Source organism: Betta splendens, chromosome 8, assembly GCF_900634795.4.
Source record: "Betta splendens chromosome 8, fBetSpl5.4, whole genome shotgun sequence".
Classification (NCBI taxonomy): domain Eukaryota; kingdom Metazoa; phylum Chordata; class Actinopteri; order Anabantiformes; family Osphronemidae; genus Betta; species Betta splendens.
In genome coordinates, this window is record NC_040888.2 from 7964941 (window position 1) to 7987888 (window position 22948).

The 22948-nt window shown below is 47.0% G+C and overlaps 1 protein-coding gene across 6 annotated transcripts; it reads left to right on the forward strand.

The window, feature by feature from the left end:
• The first annotated feature begins 17529 nt into the window (after positions 1-17529).
• On the forward strand, positions 17530-21205 carry kdm8 (lysine (K)-specific demethylase 8). 6 transcript variants are annotated; one of them, XM_055510859.1, is made up of 9 exons: positions 17530-18013; positions 18116-18247; positions 18323-18791; positions 19067-19239; positions 19977-20109; positions 20235-20285; positions 20594-20743; positions 20824-20916; positions 21001-21205. In XM_055510859.1, exons 3-9 carry the CDS (start codon positions 18345-18347, stop codon positions 21163-21165), a joined length of 1212 nt encoding a protein of 403 aa, XP_055366834.1. In that variant the 5' UTR covers positions 17530-18013; positions 18116-18247; positions 18323-18344; the 3' UTR covers positions 21166-21205. The 6 variants fall into 6 exon arrangements, with proteins under 6 accessions (XP_055366834.1, XP_055366833.1, XP_029015784.1 ...); XM_055510858.1 differs by having other exon boundaries at positions 17530-17710; XM_029159950.3 differs by having other exon boundaries at positions 17531-18013; positions 18116-18237.
• The last annotated feature ends 1743 nt before the right edge of the window (positions 21206-22948 follow it).

Below are 22948 nucleotides of genomic sequence, written 5' to 3' on the forward strand. Positions count from 1 at the left end.
TGTCAGACTCGAAGCAGGCGGCGGACCCACATGCACAGCACAGAGGCGCGATGATAGTAGAACACGGGTTTATTTGATAAGGCAGAGTCAGGCGGTCCAGGTCATACACAAAAGGGCTCGGCAAAAGTACAGGCAGGGATAAGGCAAACTCACGGTCAGATAGTTAGTCCAGGTCCTTTTACAGGCGGCGGTACAAACGAGGATCAGGCAGGATACACGGTCAAGACAATACAGGAACAAAACATGAGGATCACGGAACACGGAACACGAAAAACGGGAATTCGGGAACTCGGGAACTCAGGAACTCAGGAAACTCGGAGACACAAGAAACTCGAAACTCATGAAACTTGACAATCTGGCAAGGGACTATGGGAACAGGAGCTGACTAAATACACAGGTGAGTGATTAACTGATTACAGACAGGTGTGGGTAATGAGCTAGGGAGAACAACAGAACTGATAACAGGAAGTCAACAAAATAAAACAGGACATGGCGTGACGACAGGAAACAACTAGAAACAAAACCCAAATCATGACACCAACAGCTTCAGCAGCAGGAGTCAAATTCATGTGAAACACTTCAAGAAAGTGAAAGACAATCCAGATGTTGACATGACAATATTATTTTAAGTCCAACTTCAAAATTGCCCAACCTGTGAAAAGGCTCAGCGTAACCCAGATGTTCGACATCATGAGGACTGGATAATATAATGCACGTATTTCCCTTTCAGGTCAGGTTCCAGCAAGCGCACCTTTGGCAGCAATCACAACACGGAGCCCGTGTGGATGGGTCTCAATCAGCTTCGCACATCTGGACACCTCATATTTTTCCATTCTTCTTTGTGAAACCGCCCGAGCTCTGTCAGACGGCATATGGATCATGAGCCACCAGCCGCTTTCAAGTCCGGCCACAAATTATGCATTAGACTGAGGACTTTTTTCTTTATGATGATGAGACTTTAGCCAGAATACTGATTTGTCCGTAACTGTATATGTTTCAGATATAGGTTTGATCATACAAGAACCCTGAACACACGGTCGTTGTTCACCCAGATGTTTGACCTCTAAAACCAGCTGCCTTTACTTTAGTTTAGACGTACTGGATAGATCAATTGATGCTAATTCAATGATGAAAATGTGTGTTGCATTTCTGCACATTTAATTATAGACAAAGATCACAGGTTGGATTTAAACAGTGTCTTTTCAACATACGGTGATTTTCTATGTCGATTGCACAGTAGTTCAATGTGTTTTACGCCAGTCATCACATGTCGTCTGTCACTAATACAGTCTGAGCCTCGGTATGTGATTCAAAGACACATCTCCTGTTATATTGTGTTATTACTCCTGATCGTGGAGCGACTGCGGTTCAGCGACGTGTCTGTGATAGTTTGACTTTTTTGTACTCTTGAGGTAAAAGCAATTAGACTCAAGATGACGTGTGACTGTGCTGTTATTCAGGATTGGGGTTTGTGACAGCCGATAAGGAAGGCGACAGACAACGGCGGCGACGAATCATAATCCGCCAAACATTTTTGGGCACAAGTGGAAAAAAAGGGGTCTGAGGTTCTGTAACAGTTCATCTGATGCGTTTGGAAAATCTCTCGGAGCACTCAGAGCTGACACCGTGAACTCCTAACATCACAGCCATTGTCTCATTTCACAGTACAAAGAGAATCAGGAGTGTGTGTGTGTGTGTGTGTGTGTGTGTGTGTGTGTGTGTGTGTGTGTGTGTGTGTGTGTGTGTGTGTGTGTGTGTGTGTGTGTGTGTGTGTGTGTGTGTCGGCTTTTCAACCTCAAGTGTAGAACAGAAAACAGGGCCGCGCTCGTGTCAAACAGTCGCCTCCCGTCAATAAGATCTGCGTCGCTTGTTCCTTTTTTCGAGTTGCGCTCAAGGACAGAACGCGACGCCGCGTTTGTTAGCGGGGCTCTACGCGTGATTGGACCTATTGTTGCTCTGCCCGCGAGCGCGAGGCGGCGTGGGGGCTTCTGTCGCAGGCGAGCTGCAGAGCTCCAGGTGCCAGCAGGAATTAATACAGGCGCAGAGATGAACTCTGCTGTTTACACAACATTTGCTACTTAATGTGCAGCCTTGTCTGCTCATGCATCTTCCCAGGAATGGGACCAGGAGCATCATATACTACACCTAACTATATTATGCAGAGGTGCTTCTTAGATTTGGTTGAGAGCGGATGTAGTCGTGTAGTGGCTTTGTGGTAATTGATTATTTCATTATGAATTTGATTTGGCTGTTCATTCATTTTGATATAAAACACACTAAGTGCTACACTACTTTCAGCAGTACATCATCTCCTCATCCACATAATTAGTGTCATCTGAGGATTAGACTGTATATCAGCTCTCACAGACAGAGGAGAGTGCGATTGATCTTGGACGACGGCCAGCCGACGTGTATAATCTATGGATCATTCCTCTTTATCCCGCGCCATCACGAGCGCCCGCTTCCTGCCGGCGCCGCTCTCGGCCGCCCGCCCCCCGGGGGGTGGGGGTGGGGGGGATTTGAGCAGAGAACAGCGCCGCCCTCTGAATCGCCGCGTGTAAACTGCTCGGCGGACGCTCGCGGCTGCGGCCGCGTCGAGTGGCGGCGTCTGGCCCTCAGTCACGCGGATGACGGCGCTCTCCTCCGAGAGCTGTGCGCTGGAGACGCCTACGTTTTTCCTCTTTGCCGACACAGACAAAACAGCCACGCAGTGGAAACGTTAGGAAGATGAAATAAAGTGACATCTTGACGCAATAAGGCCTGACCTGCAACCTGCTCTAATCCATTACCTCACCAATAACGTGGACAGAAACTCCTGTTGCTGCTTTCAGTCTACGCATTTCGCTCCGCGGTCGCACTAATCTCCCCACGAGCGATCGCAAGAACTAACACGGACCTCGGCTTCATCCTTTCCCGCCCGCGATCCTCCATTTTCCCCCTCGTGAACAGCGGGAGCACAGGGCCGAACACCAAACTAATCATGACAGCGGATGCTGCACTTCAGGCCGCGGTGGAGGGATGGATCGGGTGATGGATGGAAGCGCTGGAAACACTTCAGCGGCTGAATCTCGTCTCGTCCAAATGATGCGAACCTTAAAATCTGTGATCGCCGGTGAAACTGTGACGACCCGGTGAAACGCATGTAATTCAGCTTCGTCCAGTGCATTTTTAAACCTACAGTTGCGTCTCCAATTATAATTCCACCACTCGCTTTGTGTGATAAAGTGTTAAAAGACATGGCACTCGCCCCCAGGCATTTGAACAAAAAGTTGTCTTTCTTCATGGAGAGCGAGCGAGAGAGAGAGAGAGAGAGAGAGAGAGAATCAAATGCACATTAATAATGCATTGTTTTGAGTTGTTGCAGAGCACTCAGCAAGAGGGGAGAAAAGCAAACGCGACACTCCAGAACCAGTCCGGTTTGCTCTCGCTGCCGCTCGCCTCGTCCGACACCGCGGCTCCGTTTGCACATCCGCCGCCGCAGGAGACGCTTCCGTCAGCGGTTACGTCGTCCCCGAGGCTCCGAGTCCAGAGGTTCTGCTCAGCAGTTGCACCACGTCCACGTGTGGAGCTGGAGGGGGAACAAGAAAACCATTTCCCTGGACCCCTTCGGTGGTAATAACGTGCATTTATATGTAAAACATTCATTCATTGGGCCACTTACTGTCTTTTTCAGTGTACATGGCAACAAATCTGCAACAAACACTGGAAACCGGAGTGTGAGATGGTGCCTGATCACCTGTCGGTCGCCATCTGGCGCTGTTCTTTAGCTTCTGGGTTTATTTCCAGTGGTTCCACAGACGTTATTCAGACAGTTATTTCATGCGGTCACTTGGAGGCTTTTACTGCGGGACGTCAGCTTCTTGCTACGATTGTGTCGGCATCGTGTACAGTATGAATGTGAAGTTGTGGGAGGGGATCAAGGTCACAACGCGGAGCCAGGTTGCCTCTCATTCATCCTCCCTGCTCGGATGATGGAGAACTGAACGCCGCGGTAACGAAGGGTTAATGTGATTCAAACTGCACTTTATACTATTCATTAAACCGACATTTTATTAGTGTTGCTGCTCAGCACAGTAGTCAGCAACTGTAAATGGGTTGTCCACCATAATAAACACTGTTTGTTCTGTTTCCAAAAAATTGATTTTTATAATATAACAATTATTTCAGATAGTGTTTTGCTTCAAACAGAACTCCCCCCGTTGTGAGCGGAGCGTTTAAACATTTGTAGCTTCTACAATGAATGTGAACTCATCCACACTCGCTGCTTTATTGCAGCGTTTGTCGCTTTCTCGAAGCGGGTGTCGACCGAAGGAACGCTCCGTGTGAGTTAGATTTGCTCAGTGACCCTTTTCATAATACTAATGTTCATTACTGGCTAATGTGAAACTTTGAAGTTCCCCAGATGGTGCTGGTTGTTATTATTCATGCTCCGTGTTTAGGCTCCGTGACCTGTAAATAATGCTCTAAAGTGTGTTGTTTCCAAAGCTGAAAGGACAAATGGGGCTCGCGCTTTATTTTTTTTTTAAACGTCGTCTCTAACTACACGAGCTCATTGCTGAGCTGTGGCGTGCGTCTCCTTTTTTATTATTATTATTATTCCAAATTGCGTTCATTTCACACGCTCATTTCTTTTCGGCTGGTGACAATGAGTGAAGTCTGATTGCATGTCGGATCACGACGGAGATTCGCAGTCACAAAACATTTATGCATTAATAAGCATAAGAACAGCAGGTAAGTCAAGAATTAATAATAAACATCAAAAAAGTACACAAGTGCTGTAAATATAAATACAAGGTGACTTTCAAGCAGAGTTGTAGCCTAACTAGAAGGTAAATTCATCATAATTGCATGGTGGCATGGTCATGTTTGACTGCTGCAGATGGTTATTAGCAGCTAATTCATTAATCAATATAAGGCCGACCTGATTGTCATTATTACTCATTATACGGGAGCTACAGGCTTCACCAACAACACGGTGGAGCTCTGCAAAAACAAGATTAGCGTGGAGCAGCACGGGGAGGGCCGTTTCTTTATTTGCCTAATAGAAGTAGGATCTGGACCGAGTGCGAGACCTCCCTGTTTAAAATTCCCCTCAAATTCAAATCCACTGCATATTTGGATTTTCCTTGAGAGAATAAAGCGTGAGACTCAGCGCTTATTTCTCGTTGGTCATGCTACGCGGTGCCGCCTCGCCGCTCGTCCGGCTCGCTGAGCGGATTACTGATGAATCAGCCGTGTTTTAGGTGTATTTAGCGTCGAACTCAAGTTAAATTTGCCCAGTGTCAGTGATATTTTCTGGCGTCCTTTGGATGAACGAGGGGCTCTCCTTAGTATGCAGGCGCGGCCACGGTGGCTATTAGGGGAGTTTTACACCTCAGGAATCCCAAAGAGAGCCGCTGATCCTGACTGATCCCGCGCTCCGGGTGAGGCCTCCGCCACGGCGGCGATTCATCCATTCATAAGCTGTATTTATGTAAAGGATAATATCGGAAGGTATAAAAACACCTTTACGCGTCTTCCAGGTGGTTTTACAAATGTGCAGCGTCACAGGTGAAACATACAGACGTCTAAAAGCAGCTGCTCCCACTCAGCCTCATACAAATAAAAGCAATTATCCTATTAGTTGTATGATGCAGGTATCAATAAACGTTATTTGCATCCTAGGGTAAAAACAAAGAATGGCATCAGAAATCCAGTAAAAGGCAGATTTGGATTCATAGGTGCTGCTGTGTGATTGTAGTGCTTCTCCGCTCATGCTCCAGGCGCCGTCAGACAAATCTCACACAGGTAAGACAATGTGAAAATGCGGTGCTCAAGTGTGTTAAAGCCTGTTCTTTGGAGCCGCGCCGCTGAGCTGGTGAGTCGCTCCATTGTAAACTAAATGAAACTGTTTGCTTTCCAGCTCACAGACTTTTCATTCATTATGTGCGGCCATCTGCCACATGAAACGTGGTTGATTCCAATCTCTCTAGGTTCAGAACACCAAAAATGAGTGGCTCCCGCTCCTCCCTCTCTCTGTTCATCCATCCTTCCACCCATACTGTATGTCCGCCTGTACCCGCTGGCCGCAGCATTTCCCAGCATGCACCGCGCTGCAGACGGAGACACACCTGGGACGGGTCGGCGCCGCTCGCAGACCGGCACACTTTCACACTCGCGTTCACACGCGGAGGTCTGCGGTCGGAGTGCCCTGCGTGACTCTGGGCTGCAGGAGGCCACAGGAGCACCCAGAGGAGACGCCTTGTGAAGTCAAGTCCAGTCCAGTTTATTTGTACAAGCCCAAATCACATAAAATGTCTCAGTGGGCTTTGCAGGCTTACAGTTAGCAACAGTACTTGACCCGGGCTCAGCGCTCGGAGAGGACAAGAAAAAGTCGTCGGGAAAAAAAAACGAGGAGAAAAAGCTGTGAAATCTCATGAGAATCCTTTCAGCCTGACATATGCGTGCGCGAGAGAAGCCGTGCAGCAGGTGAGAAAATGGCAAAGCTAAAAAAGAAGGAGCAGAGAACAGTGAGAGGCGCACGTCGAACCAGGATCCTGGGAACAGCAGCCCTGCTGCTCCCAGTCTCAATGAGCAATGAGGCCGACCCACCTACTGGACCCGCTGTGGGCAAAGACTGTAAGTATGAAGTCCACTGACCCCCACTGTCCTCATCTGCACGACTGCGACTGCTTGTAAGCTGATTTTTAAGGTTTTGGTTTTCCAAGAATCCGATTTCGGAAAAACCAAACGTCTCGAACGGGATATCGGGAAAAGCTGCATAGAGCGCGATGAAGAGGTTTTACTTTAAATGCCATCATCTCAGCAGGTGATTTCTCCAGTTGTCACTTTGAAACCTAAAAGAATGATTTATTTGTAAGTTTGCATTGTTCACATAAGAGCTGCAATAAATTCATTATTAATAAATCCTAATGCAATGCTGAACGCCGGACTGAACCCGGGCTGCCTTTCTACCTGTTGTTCCAGCCAAAATAGGACAAATTACAAGTCTGAGATCAACATACATCCATCTGGAAGCAGCAGAGTGATAATTAACTTTAATGTCCTCATCGCACCTCCGATACACTTGTCTGATTGAAGAAATATCTGCAGCCGCACAAAAGAAACCTTTCCTGACTCGCCTTTATCGGCGACTCGGCGACTGTGAGACCCGCGGGAGTCCTGCAATTAGGACGCCTGTCAGCCACAACTCGGGGCCACGTGGGGACACGCGCCTGAGGTGATTGACGTGGTCGTAATATACCTTTAGAATGCATCCAGCTGCATTTGCACGGTGAGCCCATGCAAACTGGGCCGAGTGGTGCATCCTGCTCATGATAAAGAGACGGAGTGGACGTGAAGGGGTTAGTGCGACTGGAACGACGTCTCCAGATGCTGTTTGTGTTTATCTATTTAGAATGAGGAAGAATGGGACGTGGTCCATCTGCATCACAACGCAGGGTTGAGCGGGGTTGTTCTATCGGCGAGAACACCTAGAGCCTCCGCGTCTCCTCCGACGAAGACAATGCTCCGACAAAGCGTGTCTAATTTGCAGAAGAACGCGGGGGAGCGAGGACGGGGCGGGGCGGGGTTCAATGAGCCAGGAAAATACAATGCGTCCGCCCGCCGGCCTCGATGGGACTCTATCAACTTCAATATTAATACGAGGATTTGTGCGTCCATTCGTGTGTTGTACTCTCCAGCTGAGAGGGAATGCGCTTGTTCTATTACATGGGTTGGCACTCCGGCAGAGATCACCTGAGACCTCGCCGGGCCCTCACCCCCCCCCCACATTGTGTCGGCAGCGCCAGCGAAAGCAAATAAAAGCCCCCGACATGCAGATGAGACAGACCTCAAAATGGCCAATACCACTGTTTGTTATTTGAGTCACTTAAGAGCCTCCGCGTTGTCATCAAGAGGCAAATTATGGAGCTCTTTCATGGCCGGTGAATGCGAGGCTGATTTGTAGACATGGAAACAGCACCGAGGTTGATTTCACCCCAAAAAAAAAAGTGTGTTTTTTTTTATAATATTTTCTAGCTCGTAGCGCAGCAATAAAATGGAGCAAATGAATGGGATTTCAGACTTTCTTCAAAATCACAGCGTATTGAAGAATTTGAAGCGGAAACAGTCGGTGCACGGATTTTACATTTGTTTGAATTTCATTAAACGGGCTGAGAAATGTATTCGGCTTTATTTGCTGAGAGCTGGATGAGAATATTAGCACCGTTTTCCCGTTCGAGGCCCGACGACCTCAGCAGCCGTAATACAAATCTCAGATTAATTTCTCCTCCACATCATTTCCTACGGTGCTACAGGTAAATAATGCAGATTTCAGCTGCTTTTATGAAATAATGCCTGTTATCTGCGGGGAAGAGCAGGACCTGGGATGAAGCGGGCGCCCAGTCGTCTGAATGTCAGCGGGGGTCTGGGTGCAGTGCTGGACGGACGGAGCTCCTCAAACGGGCCGCGGTGCCGCTCACCAGCGGTGGGAAATAGAGGACATCTTGCCAGGGTTATGACTTCAAACATGTAACAGCCTCAGCAGCTCCAGGCCAAGGGAACAGATTGCTCCAATTACAGCAGGCCTCACGCACCAGAGTCCCCTCGACACATGCAACGGTCTATTGGAGTGGACTTGGGGCAGTGGCATGTTGCTCTGGAGTGCCGGGGACCCGCACATCCCACTGCCAATCTGTATTCCGCTTGAACCCGCAGACGTCTCCTTTTAGCCCCGCTTTCATTCCAGATTCCGTTCAGACTCGGCGTTTTTGGCCGCCAACGCAGGTGATTGGCACCTTCTCTCTGAATTTATAACAAAATCAATTCTCTAACAGCATCCCTGAGCACATCAATCTAAGAGAGATGCTTTCTATCCCCTCATTTTTCAGCTCCACAAGCGCCGAGTGGTTATAGATGAATTCCTCATTATACTTGCCCGTATCGGCTGCGGTGGAGCACTGCTTTAATTGGCAGTATCAAGTAATGCACAACATGTTAGGAGCCAGCAACATTGGGAATCACCTTGTTAATTGAGGGCTGCAGTTGAGAGATTGACTAATTGATCAAGGCCTTTACAGAAGGAGATAACTCAAAGCAGCAACACCGGGGGGGAAGGAGCCTTGTCAGCGATGATTCATGTGTGCCTTGGAGGAGAGTCGGTCTCCGCGGCCTCTTTTGTTCATCACATCCACTGTGGAGAGAATCGTATCATCAGCACCTCCACCCCGAACGCTCACCTCTCTCCCTTTAAATCAGAATTAAAAAGGTGACGCCGGAGTGGCTGTGTTGCCACCAGTGATCCAGCGCCGGGCGTCCGTACGCGTCCCCAGATGGTCGGCGCCCTCCCCCTGAACGCCATCAGGCTGCGGGGGGGGAGATGTACGACCATGTTGGGCTGACAGCGGGACCCCCAGGCACGGAGGGAGGTGCAGGTGGAGGGGCCAAGCACGCCCCTGCGTGCCGTACGGCGGAGGCAGAGGATGAGAAGTGTGGCAACAGGGCAAAGCTGATGAATGGGAGAGGCCGAGGACGCTCGGATCGGATCGTGGAGTTTGTTTTGTTTTTTTTCTTGGTGACTCGGGAGCAGGGGGTGACGCGGCCGCGGCGAGGGAAATGCAGGATAATCACATGGTTTTGGGAGCGTCGGACGTGAAATGAACACACCAAAAGCAAAGTGAGGAATAAAAGCAGACGCTTTACAGCTGAAATTACACGCGGTACTGTATGCAAACAGAGATTAGAGGAGGGAGCCGTTTTTTTGTCAACAAAGCCCATTAAACAGCCAGCGTGATTTACAGTATATTCCTATGAGCAATAGACTCAATTCATGAAGACAGAAATAGATGTGGAGCTAAAGAGCAGGACAACAAAGCTGAACAAAGCACCGAGCTCCACTGAAGGCAGGGTGTTTTATTCTGTACGCGCTTCCTTCTTCTTCTTCCTTCAGGCTGATTCATAGGCTTGAAAACTTCCACAAAACTACACAGAGCAACATCCTCAAACTTCTCTGACTTATATATTTGATTCTGAGCGTGTTGGAGCCAACTTTTCTTGTGTGTGTCCGTTTTTTTAGTTTTATGTGTTCTTTCCTTCTTTGGGGGGGGGTTATTGAGTCCGGTGGCGAGTTGGCACCGAGTCTGGTCTCGCTGCAGGTCTCCTTCCAGTGCTTCTCTCCACCTGCCTCTTCAGGGACGCTGCTGCAGCCTGTTGATGCCGTCGTCCAGGCAGCGACGCTCCACAATCCCCTCGACGTTTCCTACAGGCGCCGATCAGCGACGACACGAGACTCCAGTGGCTGCATCGCACCCCATCACTGACATATAAGATGCTGACGAACACGCCACACAGTTTTCCAGATGAGGCCCAGATGTTTCAGGGCGTTACTGAGCTGCGTGACAATGGAACGACACAGACACTTTGAGACGTTTGGGCTTAATTGCGAAGCAGCAATCGCAAATGATGCAATAAACACAAAACGTTGTCTGTGATCTGTGATTAATGCGCTCACTAATTTGTGTTTGATGAGTGCCAGGCTATGAACACAGACTAATAATTGTAAATAACTGCAAACATTCAACATAACTGCCCAGTTAGTGACTGACTGAATGAATGAATGAATGAATGAATGAATGAATGAATGAATGAATGAATGAATGAATGAATGAATGAATGAATGAATGAATGAATGATTTTTCAAAAGGTACAACCTTTATGTGAAGCAATAATACAGCTCAGTTTCAATAACTGCTAAAACAAATATCTCTGCATCTGTTATAACATTTATTGTGGGATTTGGTTAAAAGGTTTATATCAAAGGTTTATTTAATAAATGAGGGGATGATTTTTTTTATAAGACATGAAGTCTGGTTCGCAGTGGAGTAACCTTTGCTGCTACTGTTTATAATTTTACTATTTTCATTCATACTTATCCTCAGGGATGTGTATTTCTAGGGAGCACGCGTGCAGCCTCGACATATATTTACGTATTTTTGGTGGGATTTCACATCAGGCTGTGTGATGCATCCAAGTCCATACAAAAACAAATAAGCGTAATGATTGGAATAACAAGGATGATGCCAGTGTCCTCATAGCACAAAATAAGAGTCTTGGTGGCAAAATATGATGAAAATAAAATTTCCTGTTAACATATTTTTATAAAAAATTCTAAATATTTTAAAGAATTTGTTCAATGACTGTTCAGGAACACACGTCACCGAACGGAGGTAAAAAGCTCCAAGTCGCTCAGCTACAGTATTACCATAATGACTCCCAACAGTTCTATGTTTTATTTAGCAGAAGCGTCGAGATTAGAGGGGCAGGGGGAGAGGATTGTGCCTGAGACTCCAGTCTATCCCAGCTAAAATACAAACTGTTGAGGCTTGCCAAGTTTGCCTGGAGTCAGTGAACTGCTAAATCTTTCACATCCTACAAGCAAAGGATTCATCACAGCGTTGCCGCTGCAGAAAATGTGGCGACTAGGATTGTTTTCCGTGGCCAGACAGAGAATCAAAGCGTCTTCCCACTCACTTTTTTAGCAGTTTTTCATGGATTAAGTCCACAAAGTGCATTATTGATTACTGCAGAACTTCTCACACTAGTCTTTCAATTACCAGTGTCAAAAATACAGTGAAGCTAACATGAAACAAACTGCTAGGACCACAGGCAAGGCAGGACAAATCTCCCCTAAGGCAAATCTTCTCAGACAGAGCGGGCTAATGAATTGGTTGGGTTCTGATTTCAAAGGAAATATAAGCAGCTTATGGAGGACAGCAGTCCTTCAGCCAGACTTTTATATTAATTCCCCCTTTGATAGAGAATACATTCATGAAACTGAAGAATTCAACTTTGCCATAAACATTTTATTAACAGCGTTCATGTTTTCTTAATCGGAACAAATGCGAAGTTGATTCTGTGCTTTTTTGTCGGTGATCAACATAAGACATGAAATCAAATTAGAGATCAATGCTGAAGCCAATTCGACAGTGCAGTTACCAAGGTTACGGTGAAAGCGTTTTTTTTTAGGTGGCAGGTAGCGGATCGCGGTTTGTGTTTGAGCGAACAAGAGGGGAAAGAGCTGAATGGAGGAGCGTGTGTGAATGCAACCAACAGTCGGGAGCTAAAGAACCGCTTTTGTTGTGTTTGGATTATGGAAATGTATTGTTGTAAAGTTCAGCCCTGACACAGCGATGAGTCGGCTCATTCAGACACGGTCAGGAGGTCAAAGTGTCAAACCGTGGACACAGAGGTCGGACAATGAAACAGCGCCAAATTGACAGCTGGACGTGATAAGCGCCTCTGGGCATGTTCAGGTGTCTGCGTGTTTGTTCATCGGACCGGACTGGGTTCACGCGGAATCATCTCAGATCCGGGTTAACCCTTACAGTGCAAGACGAACGTTGACATGTTGATGGGTGCATTTTCACATCAGATTGGAACAGTGAAAATATGGGATGGAGCGGAAGATTCCATCAGTCGGCGTCTCGAGTTCCCGTATCCCGATTCTACGTGACGGCGTTTTGACAGCGCTCCGCGTGCGCGTCTGCCCGGGACGAGGGAAGAAGCACGGCTCTGCCACGGAGCATCCTCCCCTGGCCCCCTTTTCATGCGCGGAGGCAGTTTGTTTGCGACAGAAGCGGTGGCGGGTCACAGGTGCCGCGTCTTCCTCCCTCCGCCGCAAACGAGTGCGAACGCTCGCTACCTCCCGCGAGCGCGCGCGCGGAGACGCGTCCACCTGCGGCATTCGATTGCAAATAAAGCGCAGGCTCCTGCTCAGGAGTCGGGTGAAGGGGGGGAGGAGGGGGAGGAGGGGAGGGGGACCGCTGACCCAGTTTGACGCCGGGAACGCGTGTCAAGGTCAGGCGCCGCGCAGCTCTTATTTGTTCTCAAGCTGCCAAAAGTCATCGCTGGGTCTGGTATACACAGTGTAACGCGGTTCCCGGGCCCGTCTCATTCCTGGACGCGCGTGCGTGTGACCCCCGTGACCCCATGCAGGGGAAAGACACTGCTAAAATGTATGAGTTACAGGTTTGACAGTCTTTTTTTATCTTGACACAGCAGAGAAGTTTAGACTGGAGTCTTTTTTCATTCACCGAGTTCCCAAACTGCCATTTATTTTTATAATACATATGTTTACTTACCCCAACAATCATATTTTGCGCACTAAAGGAAACTAAAGAGTTTTGTGGCGTACGTAGCTAATGATTATTTTGTCGTGTCTTGTCAGGGGGTTTGAAGTCTTAATCTCTCTTCTCCAGCCCCTCTTTGCGATGCTGGGGACGTCATTCATAAATCTGACCCGATGAAAAGCCTTTGGAGTCAAAACACTGTCAACAAAGAAAGGATGAGATACGCGACTATCTCCGTTCCCCTCTTTGCATACTAAATGACTTGGGCTGTGACGAGGGGGCACTTTGCTGCCACAACACTGCTCTCTGCTGGCAGAGGACCTCCTCGTGCCGGACGGACGAGGGGGACGTGAACGCACCCGGGCGCCTGTTGGCTTCCAATCGCTGGAAACGCCGCACTCGTGCACTCCACGCGCGTGTGGCCATTATTTCCGGACCCTGCGCCACAGCGGTGACGCGCACGTGCTCTGCGGAGATACGGCTTTCAAAAAAAAAAAAAGAAAGACAGGCTCCGTCTTCTCTTCATGCGGGATTACGATACGGATCTTCCGGCCTTGTGATTTACAGTGTGTAAGTCTTGTACGAGGGGGGGCCGCGCACGCGCGTCTGTGATGATTCACGGTCACGCTAGCTGCACGTGCCTCCCAGACATTTGGGATAATCACCGTGTTCGGATCCTGCAGCCTTTGTGCGCGAGCACCGCGCTCGTCTGGAGCTACGAATTTCCCACGGAGCCCCCGAAGCTGACCACCCACCTGCTTTTAGCTTTGTTAAAGAACCAAAGGGAAATCATATTTCTAGAGAGATACCCTCTCTCTTCATCTGCACTATGCTTATTACTGCATCCAAGAAAGATCAAAGCTACCTAAACTACCCTCGGAGCTCGCAGCCCCCTGAAGATTCTTCACAGTGCTAGAATAACAAGGTGAAGGCTCCCTCCACTTTTATCTCCACCTTGGTTTGCAAGTGAGTCATATTTGTCAGAAGTGAGGCTTTTTGGCCCTAAGTGCCACACGTCTCGCGTAAACGCACCCAGATACAGGTTCATTTTCAAGCAAGCAAATGCATTATGTGTCATTATTGCTATATCATTCCCCGGTAAAGCGTGATGATGCCCCCCCCCCCAACTATCAAGAAATCAGCATTAATCAAAACACGCAGGAATAATGAAATGTGACCAGCGTCGAGCGGAGCGCGAGGCAGCCGAGGAACCTGGGGATCCTCTGCCGTCCCCGTCTAGCCCGAAACAGCTGTTTGAGCTCTAATTACAGCGAAGTAGCAGGTGTCACCTGCGCCCCGACTGCGGGGGCACACCTGGTTGCATTAATTTGATCCAAAGTGGTTCTGACGGACTGCCTGCACTCCGGTGTCCCACATTAAACCGCTGGAACCGAAGCGCCGGCTCGGGGCGAGCGGGGCGAGAGAGCTCCACTAACCTGCCCCGCGGAGGTGAGCCAAGCCGACCCGAGGGACGGCTTTGTCACCGACCCCCCCCCCCGCCCCCCCCCCCCCCCCCCCCCCCCCCCCCCCCCCCCCAATCACCCCCCATCACCCCCCCGCCTCTGACTCCCAGAGCTGAGGGCCCGAGATAATTGTGTGCGGAATCCTCCTAGAGGCAGTAAAAGCAGCTTGTTTCAGATCTCCTAATGATTTCACAGGACATTTAACTTTACGCCTCTCATTTGTTACCTCTTCAGGGTATTTACAAGTATCCATTACCGGGGGTTCCGAGCACCGCAGCAACCTTTAACCCCCGCCCGCTTTTACGCGTGCATAAATCACCTTGAGGACGAACGCGGCGCCTAATTCGCTCGATGAGCTTAAACGAGCAGGTGACCTTCAAAAAGCGACGCCGCGATTGCCTGGTGAAATCTACACGACGACCCGGGAGCGACGCCGCGGCGGCCCGAACGCGCCCCTGCCTCGGGTCGCGCCGCGCCGCACTCTCCGCCGCAACAGTGTCTTTGTGCCACGACAATGCATTAATTTCATGAGTCAACAGGCTACGACTGGCAGTTTGTGTCGAGCTAAACAGTGTTTAATTGGATTCTGATCCATGGCAACAGCACCCGAGGCTTGTTTCCATCTTTTATTTCTGCAGCACCTGGAGCGTAATGGTGATGATTACATCCCCCCCGCCGTGTCCCAGCGGTGCGGCCCCTCGCGGGCCCCTGGGAGTTTGCTGCTGACAGTCACGGTCCACGCTGCCCTGCCGCCATGTTTGGCTGCTGCCGGCGGCTGCTGTTGTTGCTGCTGCTGCCGAGAGTTTCGTTTCAGCACAGCTGAGACTATACCCCAGGTTCAAAGGGATTTATGATAATACAAACCAAATTAATTGTTTACTGCACAAACTCAGGCACGTTTGAGATTCCAAACAACACATCAAGAAAGGCTCCTATTTGTAGAAGCATAAAATTAAACGGTTTACTTCAAAGTGAAATTAAATCAAGCGAAGTATACGCGAGAACTTTTCTGAAACACAGTTGATTCACCTTTGATAAGTGACAAAAGGTGAAGAACGTTTTGCTCCGAAAAGATATGACACCTTCTATGTTGTCTGCCTTATGATGGACTGGAAGGAAAATGTTGATTCCCACTACATACAGTACAGTGAACAGCCCCTGCTGCTACATATTGTCTGAGCGAATGCAGCTAACAAGGCCCTGGGAGGAACACACTCTCTTTCCATGTAAACTTGGGAAAAGGTCACTGACCTCTGACCTCTGCCTGGATGTGAAGCAAGCACTGACAGCACAGACCGGAACGCCTTTGCTTTGCCCCTAACCTTCATCGCTGCCCCTCGCCATCTTACAACCACCGAGTCAGATAGAGCTGAATAATGCATCGTCCTGCTGGGATCGCTCACATGAGCACAGGTGCACAAGCAGATCATTCAGATCATGGTCTGTGGTCTGTCCCCCTCAGCACTCCATACAGTAACAAACGGATGCAGATCATTGTGCAATAGCAGATCTAGATCTAGTGAGTTAATAGCATTAATATTCATTGTCAAAAATGAAAAAGTAAGTCAACAACTTACCTAAAACAAAATTACAAATACATGGCATTTGATTTAAATTATTATTAATATTATTATTATAGTGAAATTAATATTAATTAATTAATAACAAAAGTTGACAATTTGCCAAAATGTGCCAATACAAAAGTCACCAACACTGATTTGATATAGTTCTAATTTGTTGGGGTATGTCTGTGGTCAGTCTGACTAGCAGTTGCCGACCATAGGTTACAAGCTCAGTCGTGAGTGCAGGGACAGCATCTAAATGTAAGTATGTGAATAATACATCAAGTCCTGAGAATTCTGCTGTTTACACAGTGAGAATGAACAGAAATGCATGAAACATTTTAAAATCCCCTGTGATTTCTGGGAAAGCAGGCCATCTCTCTTTTGTTTCCATCTGCTTTACATACAGGAGCTGCTTCGCGGTTTACACAGAGATTATTTGAATTTCATAGAGTGTTTGACATTTGATAATAGTGCGATGTGCTTATAAATTCTAGACTTTCCCCGCAGACGATTTCCTATCGTGTTTGCTCAGGCTTTCCTGCACCCCCCAACTTCCAAACAAGTGTCTGAATACAGAAAACTCCAATATCTGTGTGTGACATCAAAAAGACAAAGCCCATTATTGTTTTAGCTCTGCATGAACAGATACATATCAATCAGCACCGTCGGAATATCTGTATTTACATACAAATGTTTGTGTATCATCATCATTTGCTGATGATGATGCTGAAAACTTTGATTTAGCGCGATGTAATGATTGAAAACTATAATGTGTTTGCTTATGTTTCCAACAATTGGCTGACAACCTGAAGAGAAAGGCCACAGAAAGACAAGCAGATTTATTTAGATGCAGCTTCGAGCCTGAGAGTCTGTGCAGTTTTTGTACGTGTAAAATATGAATGTAATGCCTTATGCGCATTCTTGTCATTTTTATCTTGTAGCCGCAAAAAAAAAATCATTAAAGATTTGTTAAAAAAGGACAGATGCGACTGTGTGGGAGTGGAGCGGAGGAGGGTGTCCTGTATACACAGAAGGAAACTGGCAACACATGACAAACGTGTGTGTGTGTTTATGTGTGTGTGCTGTGAGATGGCTTTTCTATACAGTCCAATCTCAAACAAAATGTCATTCAATTCAATTCAATTCAGCTGCCAACTTGGCTGTACAGAATATTTCACAGGTTGGAGCCTGCATATGTTACTACCCCCTACTGGACTACAGAGTGAATCTATTATAAATTGTGACTTGGAGAAAAAACGTTGACTTTCTATACATTGTTAAAGATTTAGTGAAAACTAATTGGCATAGTTGAAAAGCCATTTTTGTTTTTTGGGGTTTTTTTGCAACGTTAACTTAGCGCGGAACTACGTTTCCCGGTGCCACGTTGCTTTCCGGTTTGTTTTTGTTGTCACACCGGAAGCAGACTTGTGGCTGATCAAGTTGCCTTTCTTATTTATAGCACGTGTAACGCTTTCGTCTTGCTTAGATAATGTTGAATTAACCGACTAAATTCAGTACAAATTTAATCTGTACTGAACTGCGCTGTCGCAGTGTTTACAAATGCGTCGCTCGATGGGTGCGTAGAAGCTCACTAACCAGGGCGAGTCACACGCAGACCGTCCTGCATTTTGTTAAACATATTTAAATGCATTATTATTCTGAAATTATTGGGGTACAACTTTGCAATAATACAACTGACACCAGGTCAGTGAGTGCATCTCATTGTGTTACTTCTTTACCAGTAAAGGTGGATGAGGAGCACTCTGGCACTCTTTTTTTAAATGTCTGTAGTCACTTCAGGTGCGATGACCTCGTACATGTAGCGATGAATGAGGTGTTTGAAGTTGGCAGCATCACAGTCTATTCAGAGCATTCTAAGGTGAATGAGTCACATGGAGGCAGAGTGTCGTCGTCGTTGTGCCAGTGTCACACCAGCAGTTCTGGCTCAGGAAGCTCTCACCGCTGTTTTGTGTTTTGCCAGGTTATAATGAGGCGCATGCAGCTGTTTCGCTGGAGCAAAGAGGCTGTAGTTGATGAAAGAGTGGTGCACAACGTGGGCAAACTGTGACACCGGCGAGCACTGACCGGACGAACGCAGAACATGTGATTATAGGTTGAAATGAAAAGTGATTTCATCATCTCAGGTTTACCCTGAAAGCCTAATTCACCGCCACTCTCTGTTTATCAGCATAAAGCAAGACCTGTCATCCATGGCTCCATTGTGGTCCAAAATCTCTGCCGTCCTGCCTCCTAACGAGGAAGACTTTCCCCTGCAGTTCGGTGACAAAGTGTGTCCCAGCGTGGTGGACATGTTGAAGCGCTCCAGGCGTCAGCTGTACAGTGATGCCACGGGTGCCGAGCGCCTGCTCTACGCTCAGATCATCCTGGACGTCTCGTGGGAGAAGCTCAACACGGGCACGTGGCGCCACGTGGACAAGGAGTGGAGACGGGTGTATTCTTACGGCTGCCTGTTCAAAGCGGCCGCGCTGTGTCATTCAGATCCATCTAGTGATGAGATCCTGCAGGCCGTGAGGGCCTGCGACATGGGCTTGCTCATGGGCGCAGCCATTATGGACAATATACTGCAGGTGATTGTTGGAATTCTGCAGCTTGAAGTCAAGAAACCTTCTGAAGAAGATGACGAAACCGAAGTGAAAGTGAGTATTTTGTCTGTTAAAAGCATAGGGAACTTGGTTTACCACACACACACACACACACAGACACACACACACACACACACACACACAAACACACACACACACACACACACAGGGGGGGAAAAAATGTACAGTCGTCATGTTCAATAATTGGAGATAAGTTAAATATGTCCCACAGGTAAATGTTAGATAGTAATGCAGGATTTCCACACTTTTAGGACACATGACAAACTAAATAGATCTGAGAGAAAGAGTTGCTCTTGAATCTTTAACAGAGAATCAAGGTGGACGACTCACATACTCCTGTGATCAGGGACGAGTTGGCGGTTCCAAGGGTAAGATGTCCGTCACTGGAGAGCTTCAACACAAACTACCTGCTCCCCCTCAAACCGGTGATTCTGGAGGGGATCATTGACCACTGGCCCGCTCTCAACAAGCACTCCTGGAGGTTTGAGTTCCTCATAATGTTTTTTCTCTTCAGTTTGAAGTTGCTATTTGCATGATGTTACACAGGATCATCCATCAGTGTTGTTCTGCGTACCTTTGTCCGTGCTACATCGGTGTGCCTGTTGTGTTTCCTGGTATGAGGCCATTTATCTTTATTAATGTATTAAACTCATTCAGTCAGAGCTCATTTCAGCTGTCGCTATAAAATTGCAGATTAGTTTAAATCACAGTAACACGGTGTGGAAGTAAATTTATATTTCAACACTACTCGTGTTCGATCGAGCCGTGTAATCAGGCTGATTTACACTTGTGAATCGTGCTGAGTGCACTTATCCCTGAGAGCGCAGAAGATCTGAATGTGCTGCTGAGGAAGCGCTGGAGTGTGTAACATAGAGTTTGAAAACAAGCACTGCGTTGCATTAGTGGAAGTTTTAACCTGAACTTGTAAAAATGCAGGTTAGTGGGACCCTGAACTGAGCTCAGGTCAGTTCAGTTTAATTACTTGACTACCTAGCAGCAGCTCTTCCCGCCTCTCCGTGCCGACTCCTGACAGCTGGCTGTTCACCCTGACATCCGACATATAGCTCACCACTCTGACACTGGAGGAGCTCATCCACAAGTGCACACTTGTCATGTTGCGGTGCAGCGGCAGAATCCAGAATGAGCAGGGTTTTTATAACGAGCCACGCTGTGGTATTATAGTTAGCTTCAATTCACTCATTGTCTTCCCCTACAAAGCATAGAATACCTGAGATGTGTGTCTGGCTGCCGGACTGTTCCCGTGGAGGTGGGATCCAGGTACACGGATGAGTCATGGTCGCAGTCTCTGCTTACGGTCAATGAATTCATTGATCGATACATTTTGAATAAAGTAAGTGCATGCTTGTCCTGCTTCGTTGTTTCCTTGTTAACATATACTGTACCAAGGACAGGCTGCATGAAGCTCCCTGCCTCCTGGCTCTCATTTATTTTTCTGTGTGGATTAAAATCTTCCAGGATGGAGTGAAAGATTTGGGTTATCTGGCTCAGCATCAGCTGTTTGATCAGGTATGTTTGGGTTTTTTAAACAAAGTGATTCTCTTTGTTTCTTTGTTTAGATTTCTTATTGATTATTTAGATATTTTCAGCACGATGAAAAATAAGATTTGTGTTTTTTTCCAGCTGTCAACGTCACAGCACGATGCTTTGAACGCTATTGACGTTTATATCTAGTTTTACTGAGAGTCGATACGTTGTCTGTCTTGAACTTTATGAAAAAAGGTCACCCTGTCAGGTTAAACATTGTTATTTGGGGGGTATAAATCTGAATGAGGTCAAACGAGGAGTCATCAGACGTCTGAATAATATCGCTGTAGATACCAGAACTGAAGGAAGACATCTGCCTCCCTGATTATTGCTGCCTTGGTGAAGGAGACGAAGATGACATTACTGTAAATGCATGGTTTGGTCCTGGAGGAACAGTATCGCCTCTCCACCAAGACCCTCAACAGAACTTTCTGGCTCAGGTATCGTAATAGTGCTGATTGTAGTTTGTGGCAGAGGTCTGTGACGTGACGGCGCGCTTTTAACACAGTGTATACATCAGGTCGTGGGAAGCAAATACATTCGCCTATATTCCCCGAAGGACGCAGACAAGCTGTACCCTCATCAATCACAGCTGCTTCACAATACCAGTCAGGTGGGATTGACAGCTCATAATGGTGGGATATGTTGAACTTGCAAATATATGCAGTATTTCCAATTTCACGCTCCTTCTATTCAGGTGGAGGTGGAGAATCCAGACACGGAGCGGTTCCCGGAGTTTGCCAAGGCGCCCTATCTCGAATGTGTGTTGCAGCCCGGAGACGTGCTGTTTATTCCTGTTCAGCACTGGCATTATGTCAGGTCCTTGGAACTCAGCTTCTCCGTCAGCTTCTGGTGGACATGACGCCGCATGTAGAATAAAGATAATTATTTTTCTAGTCAAATCTGAGTTCGGCTTGTTACTGCTGAGAAGGGGAAACGATCCCTTTGTTGCCGACGTGAGGCTAATTCTCATAAATGTTAGGACAACTGCAGATTACACAAACCTTTGATCCGTAAACAATGAACACACGGTGATAAATGATTAGCTTAATTGTTCTGCTGATTATTGCAACAACGTGTACTGTGTGGGAAGCAGCAACAAATGAGCAGCAAAAACTGTTTGTGCTCTCTTCAACCTCTAGATAATTTACAAAGGGTTGTTGTCTAATTCCACTGGATATGTTTCTCTTTTCAATTTGGCTTTTTTTAATTGTGTTCTCAACTCTGTTCCAACAAATACCCTCTCGGATGTGTGATTCCCAGAATTCATGGAAATTAGGTTTCAAATTACTGACTGAGATCCGCGTGCTAATAACCATGGCTCTGTGTTTAACTGACGGTGTGAGACAATCATGCAGGTCATAGATGGAAATTAATAAGTTGAATGAATAAATCTCTAGGGCTCAGACAGACTTTGAAATGACGCGTGTTGTTGGTTAGGACTGTGACAGTACGACTGTGTAGCACCACAAACAGGACACCTGACGGCAAAAAAACAGCAGCGATTCATTTCAGCGTTCAGACCTCTGACAGGCCTCAGCCCGTCCCGTAGGTCCATTTCAATCAAGCCCGGCTAATTAGATCCAAGGAATATGTGAGCCTGAAATATCGGAGCGCTGATGTACACGAGATAAACTTTCCAGCCAAATTCACTGCCGCCCAAAGTAGCGTTTTGGGAAATCAAGGCTGTGTAAGACTGAATATTCCCGATTAACGTGCAAGAAAAGAGGGAAGCAAATGGGCTGTTTCTCCTGATTTAAAAAAAGATTAGTGAAAAGTTGAGTGCGAATAAAGAAATTAAAAACCCGAAGCGTCCCACATAAAAATAATTATGTTGAAAATGTGCAATAATGAAACCACGAGGGAAGAAACCACTAAGAATCCATGAAGCAGCTCTGCATGACGGCAGCAAAGCTAGTCCTGGCTTTATATCTAACACTGACAGCTCCCTGGAAAACACTGCAGCTACGCTTTAAACAGGACTGCCATGATCCCCAAAACGTTACAAGAGCTGATGCAATACACATGACAGCGTTTAGGTAATAGACTTATCCAAACCTGGTTACTGGCCTTACAAGGTTATCGCTCTAAAGCAATAACGTGGGCCCCACCAGGCTTTAATTCTGTTAGCAAGTGCTGTAGTCTTCACTTTGCTCATCAGTGGTTTGTTGTTGTCAGGAAAGTGGCACAATTGACTTAAGATCACACAAAACTGCTTACTCTCATTAATGTAATCAATACTCAATTACCAGTGAAGTAATGTGGGACCTCTGGGCCTATAACACTTTCTCTTCCACCTAGACCTCTCTCCTCCAGCTCCTCTTTTGATTAATGGCCGTATGGATTTTCAAATAAATCTGGCAATTTAGGATTAAACCCATTAGATTTATCTTGTTTTGTGAAGTGACTTCTGGATGTACTTGCTAAGTTTGAACAGGAAGAACACAGGAGCCCGGCGATGCTGAGACACGGGCTCTGTTCAGGGAGATTATATTTAGATAAGTCATTGAACCTGTGCTTTGAACCAGGCTGCTGCTTCAGAAATGCCAAGAATCCACTTGGTGTTTAGTTGAAAAATTAGACTATTGATTGAAATATTGAAGATAAGACATCTATAACCATAATGAGTGAGTCGAGACTCACAC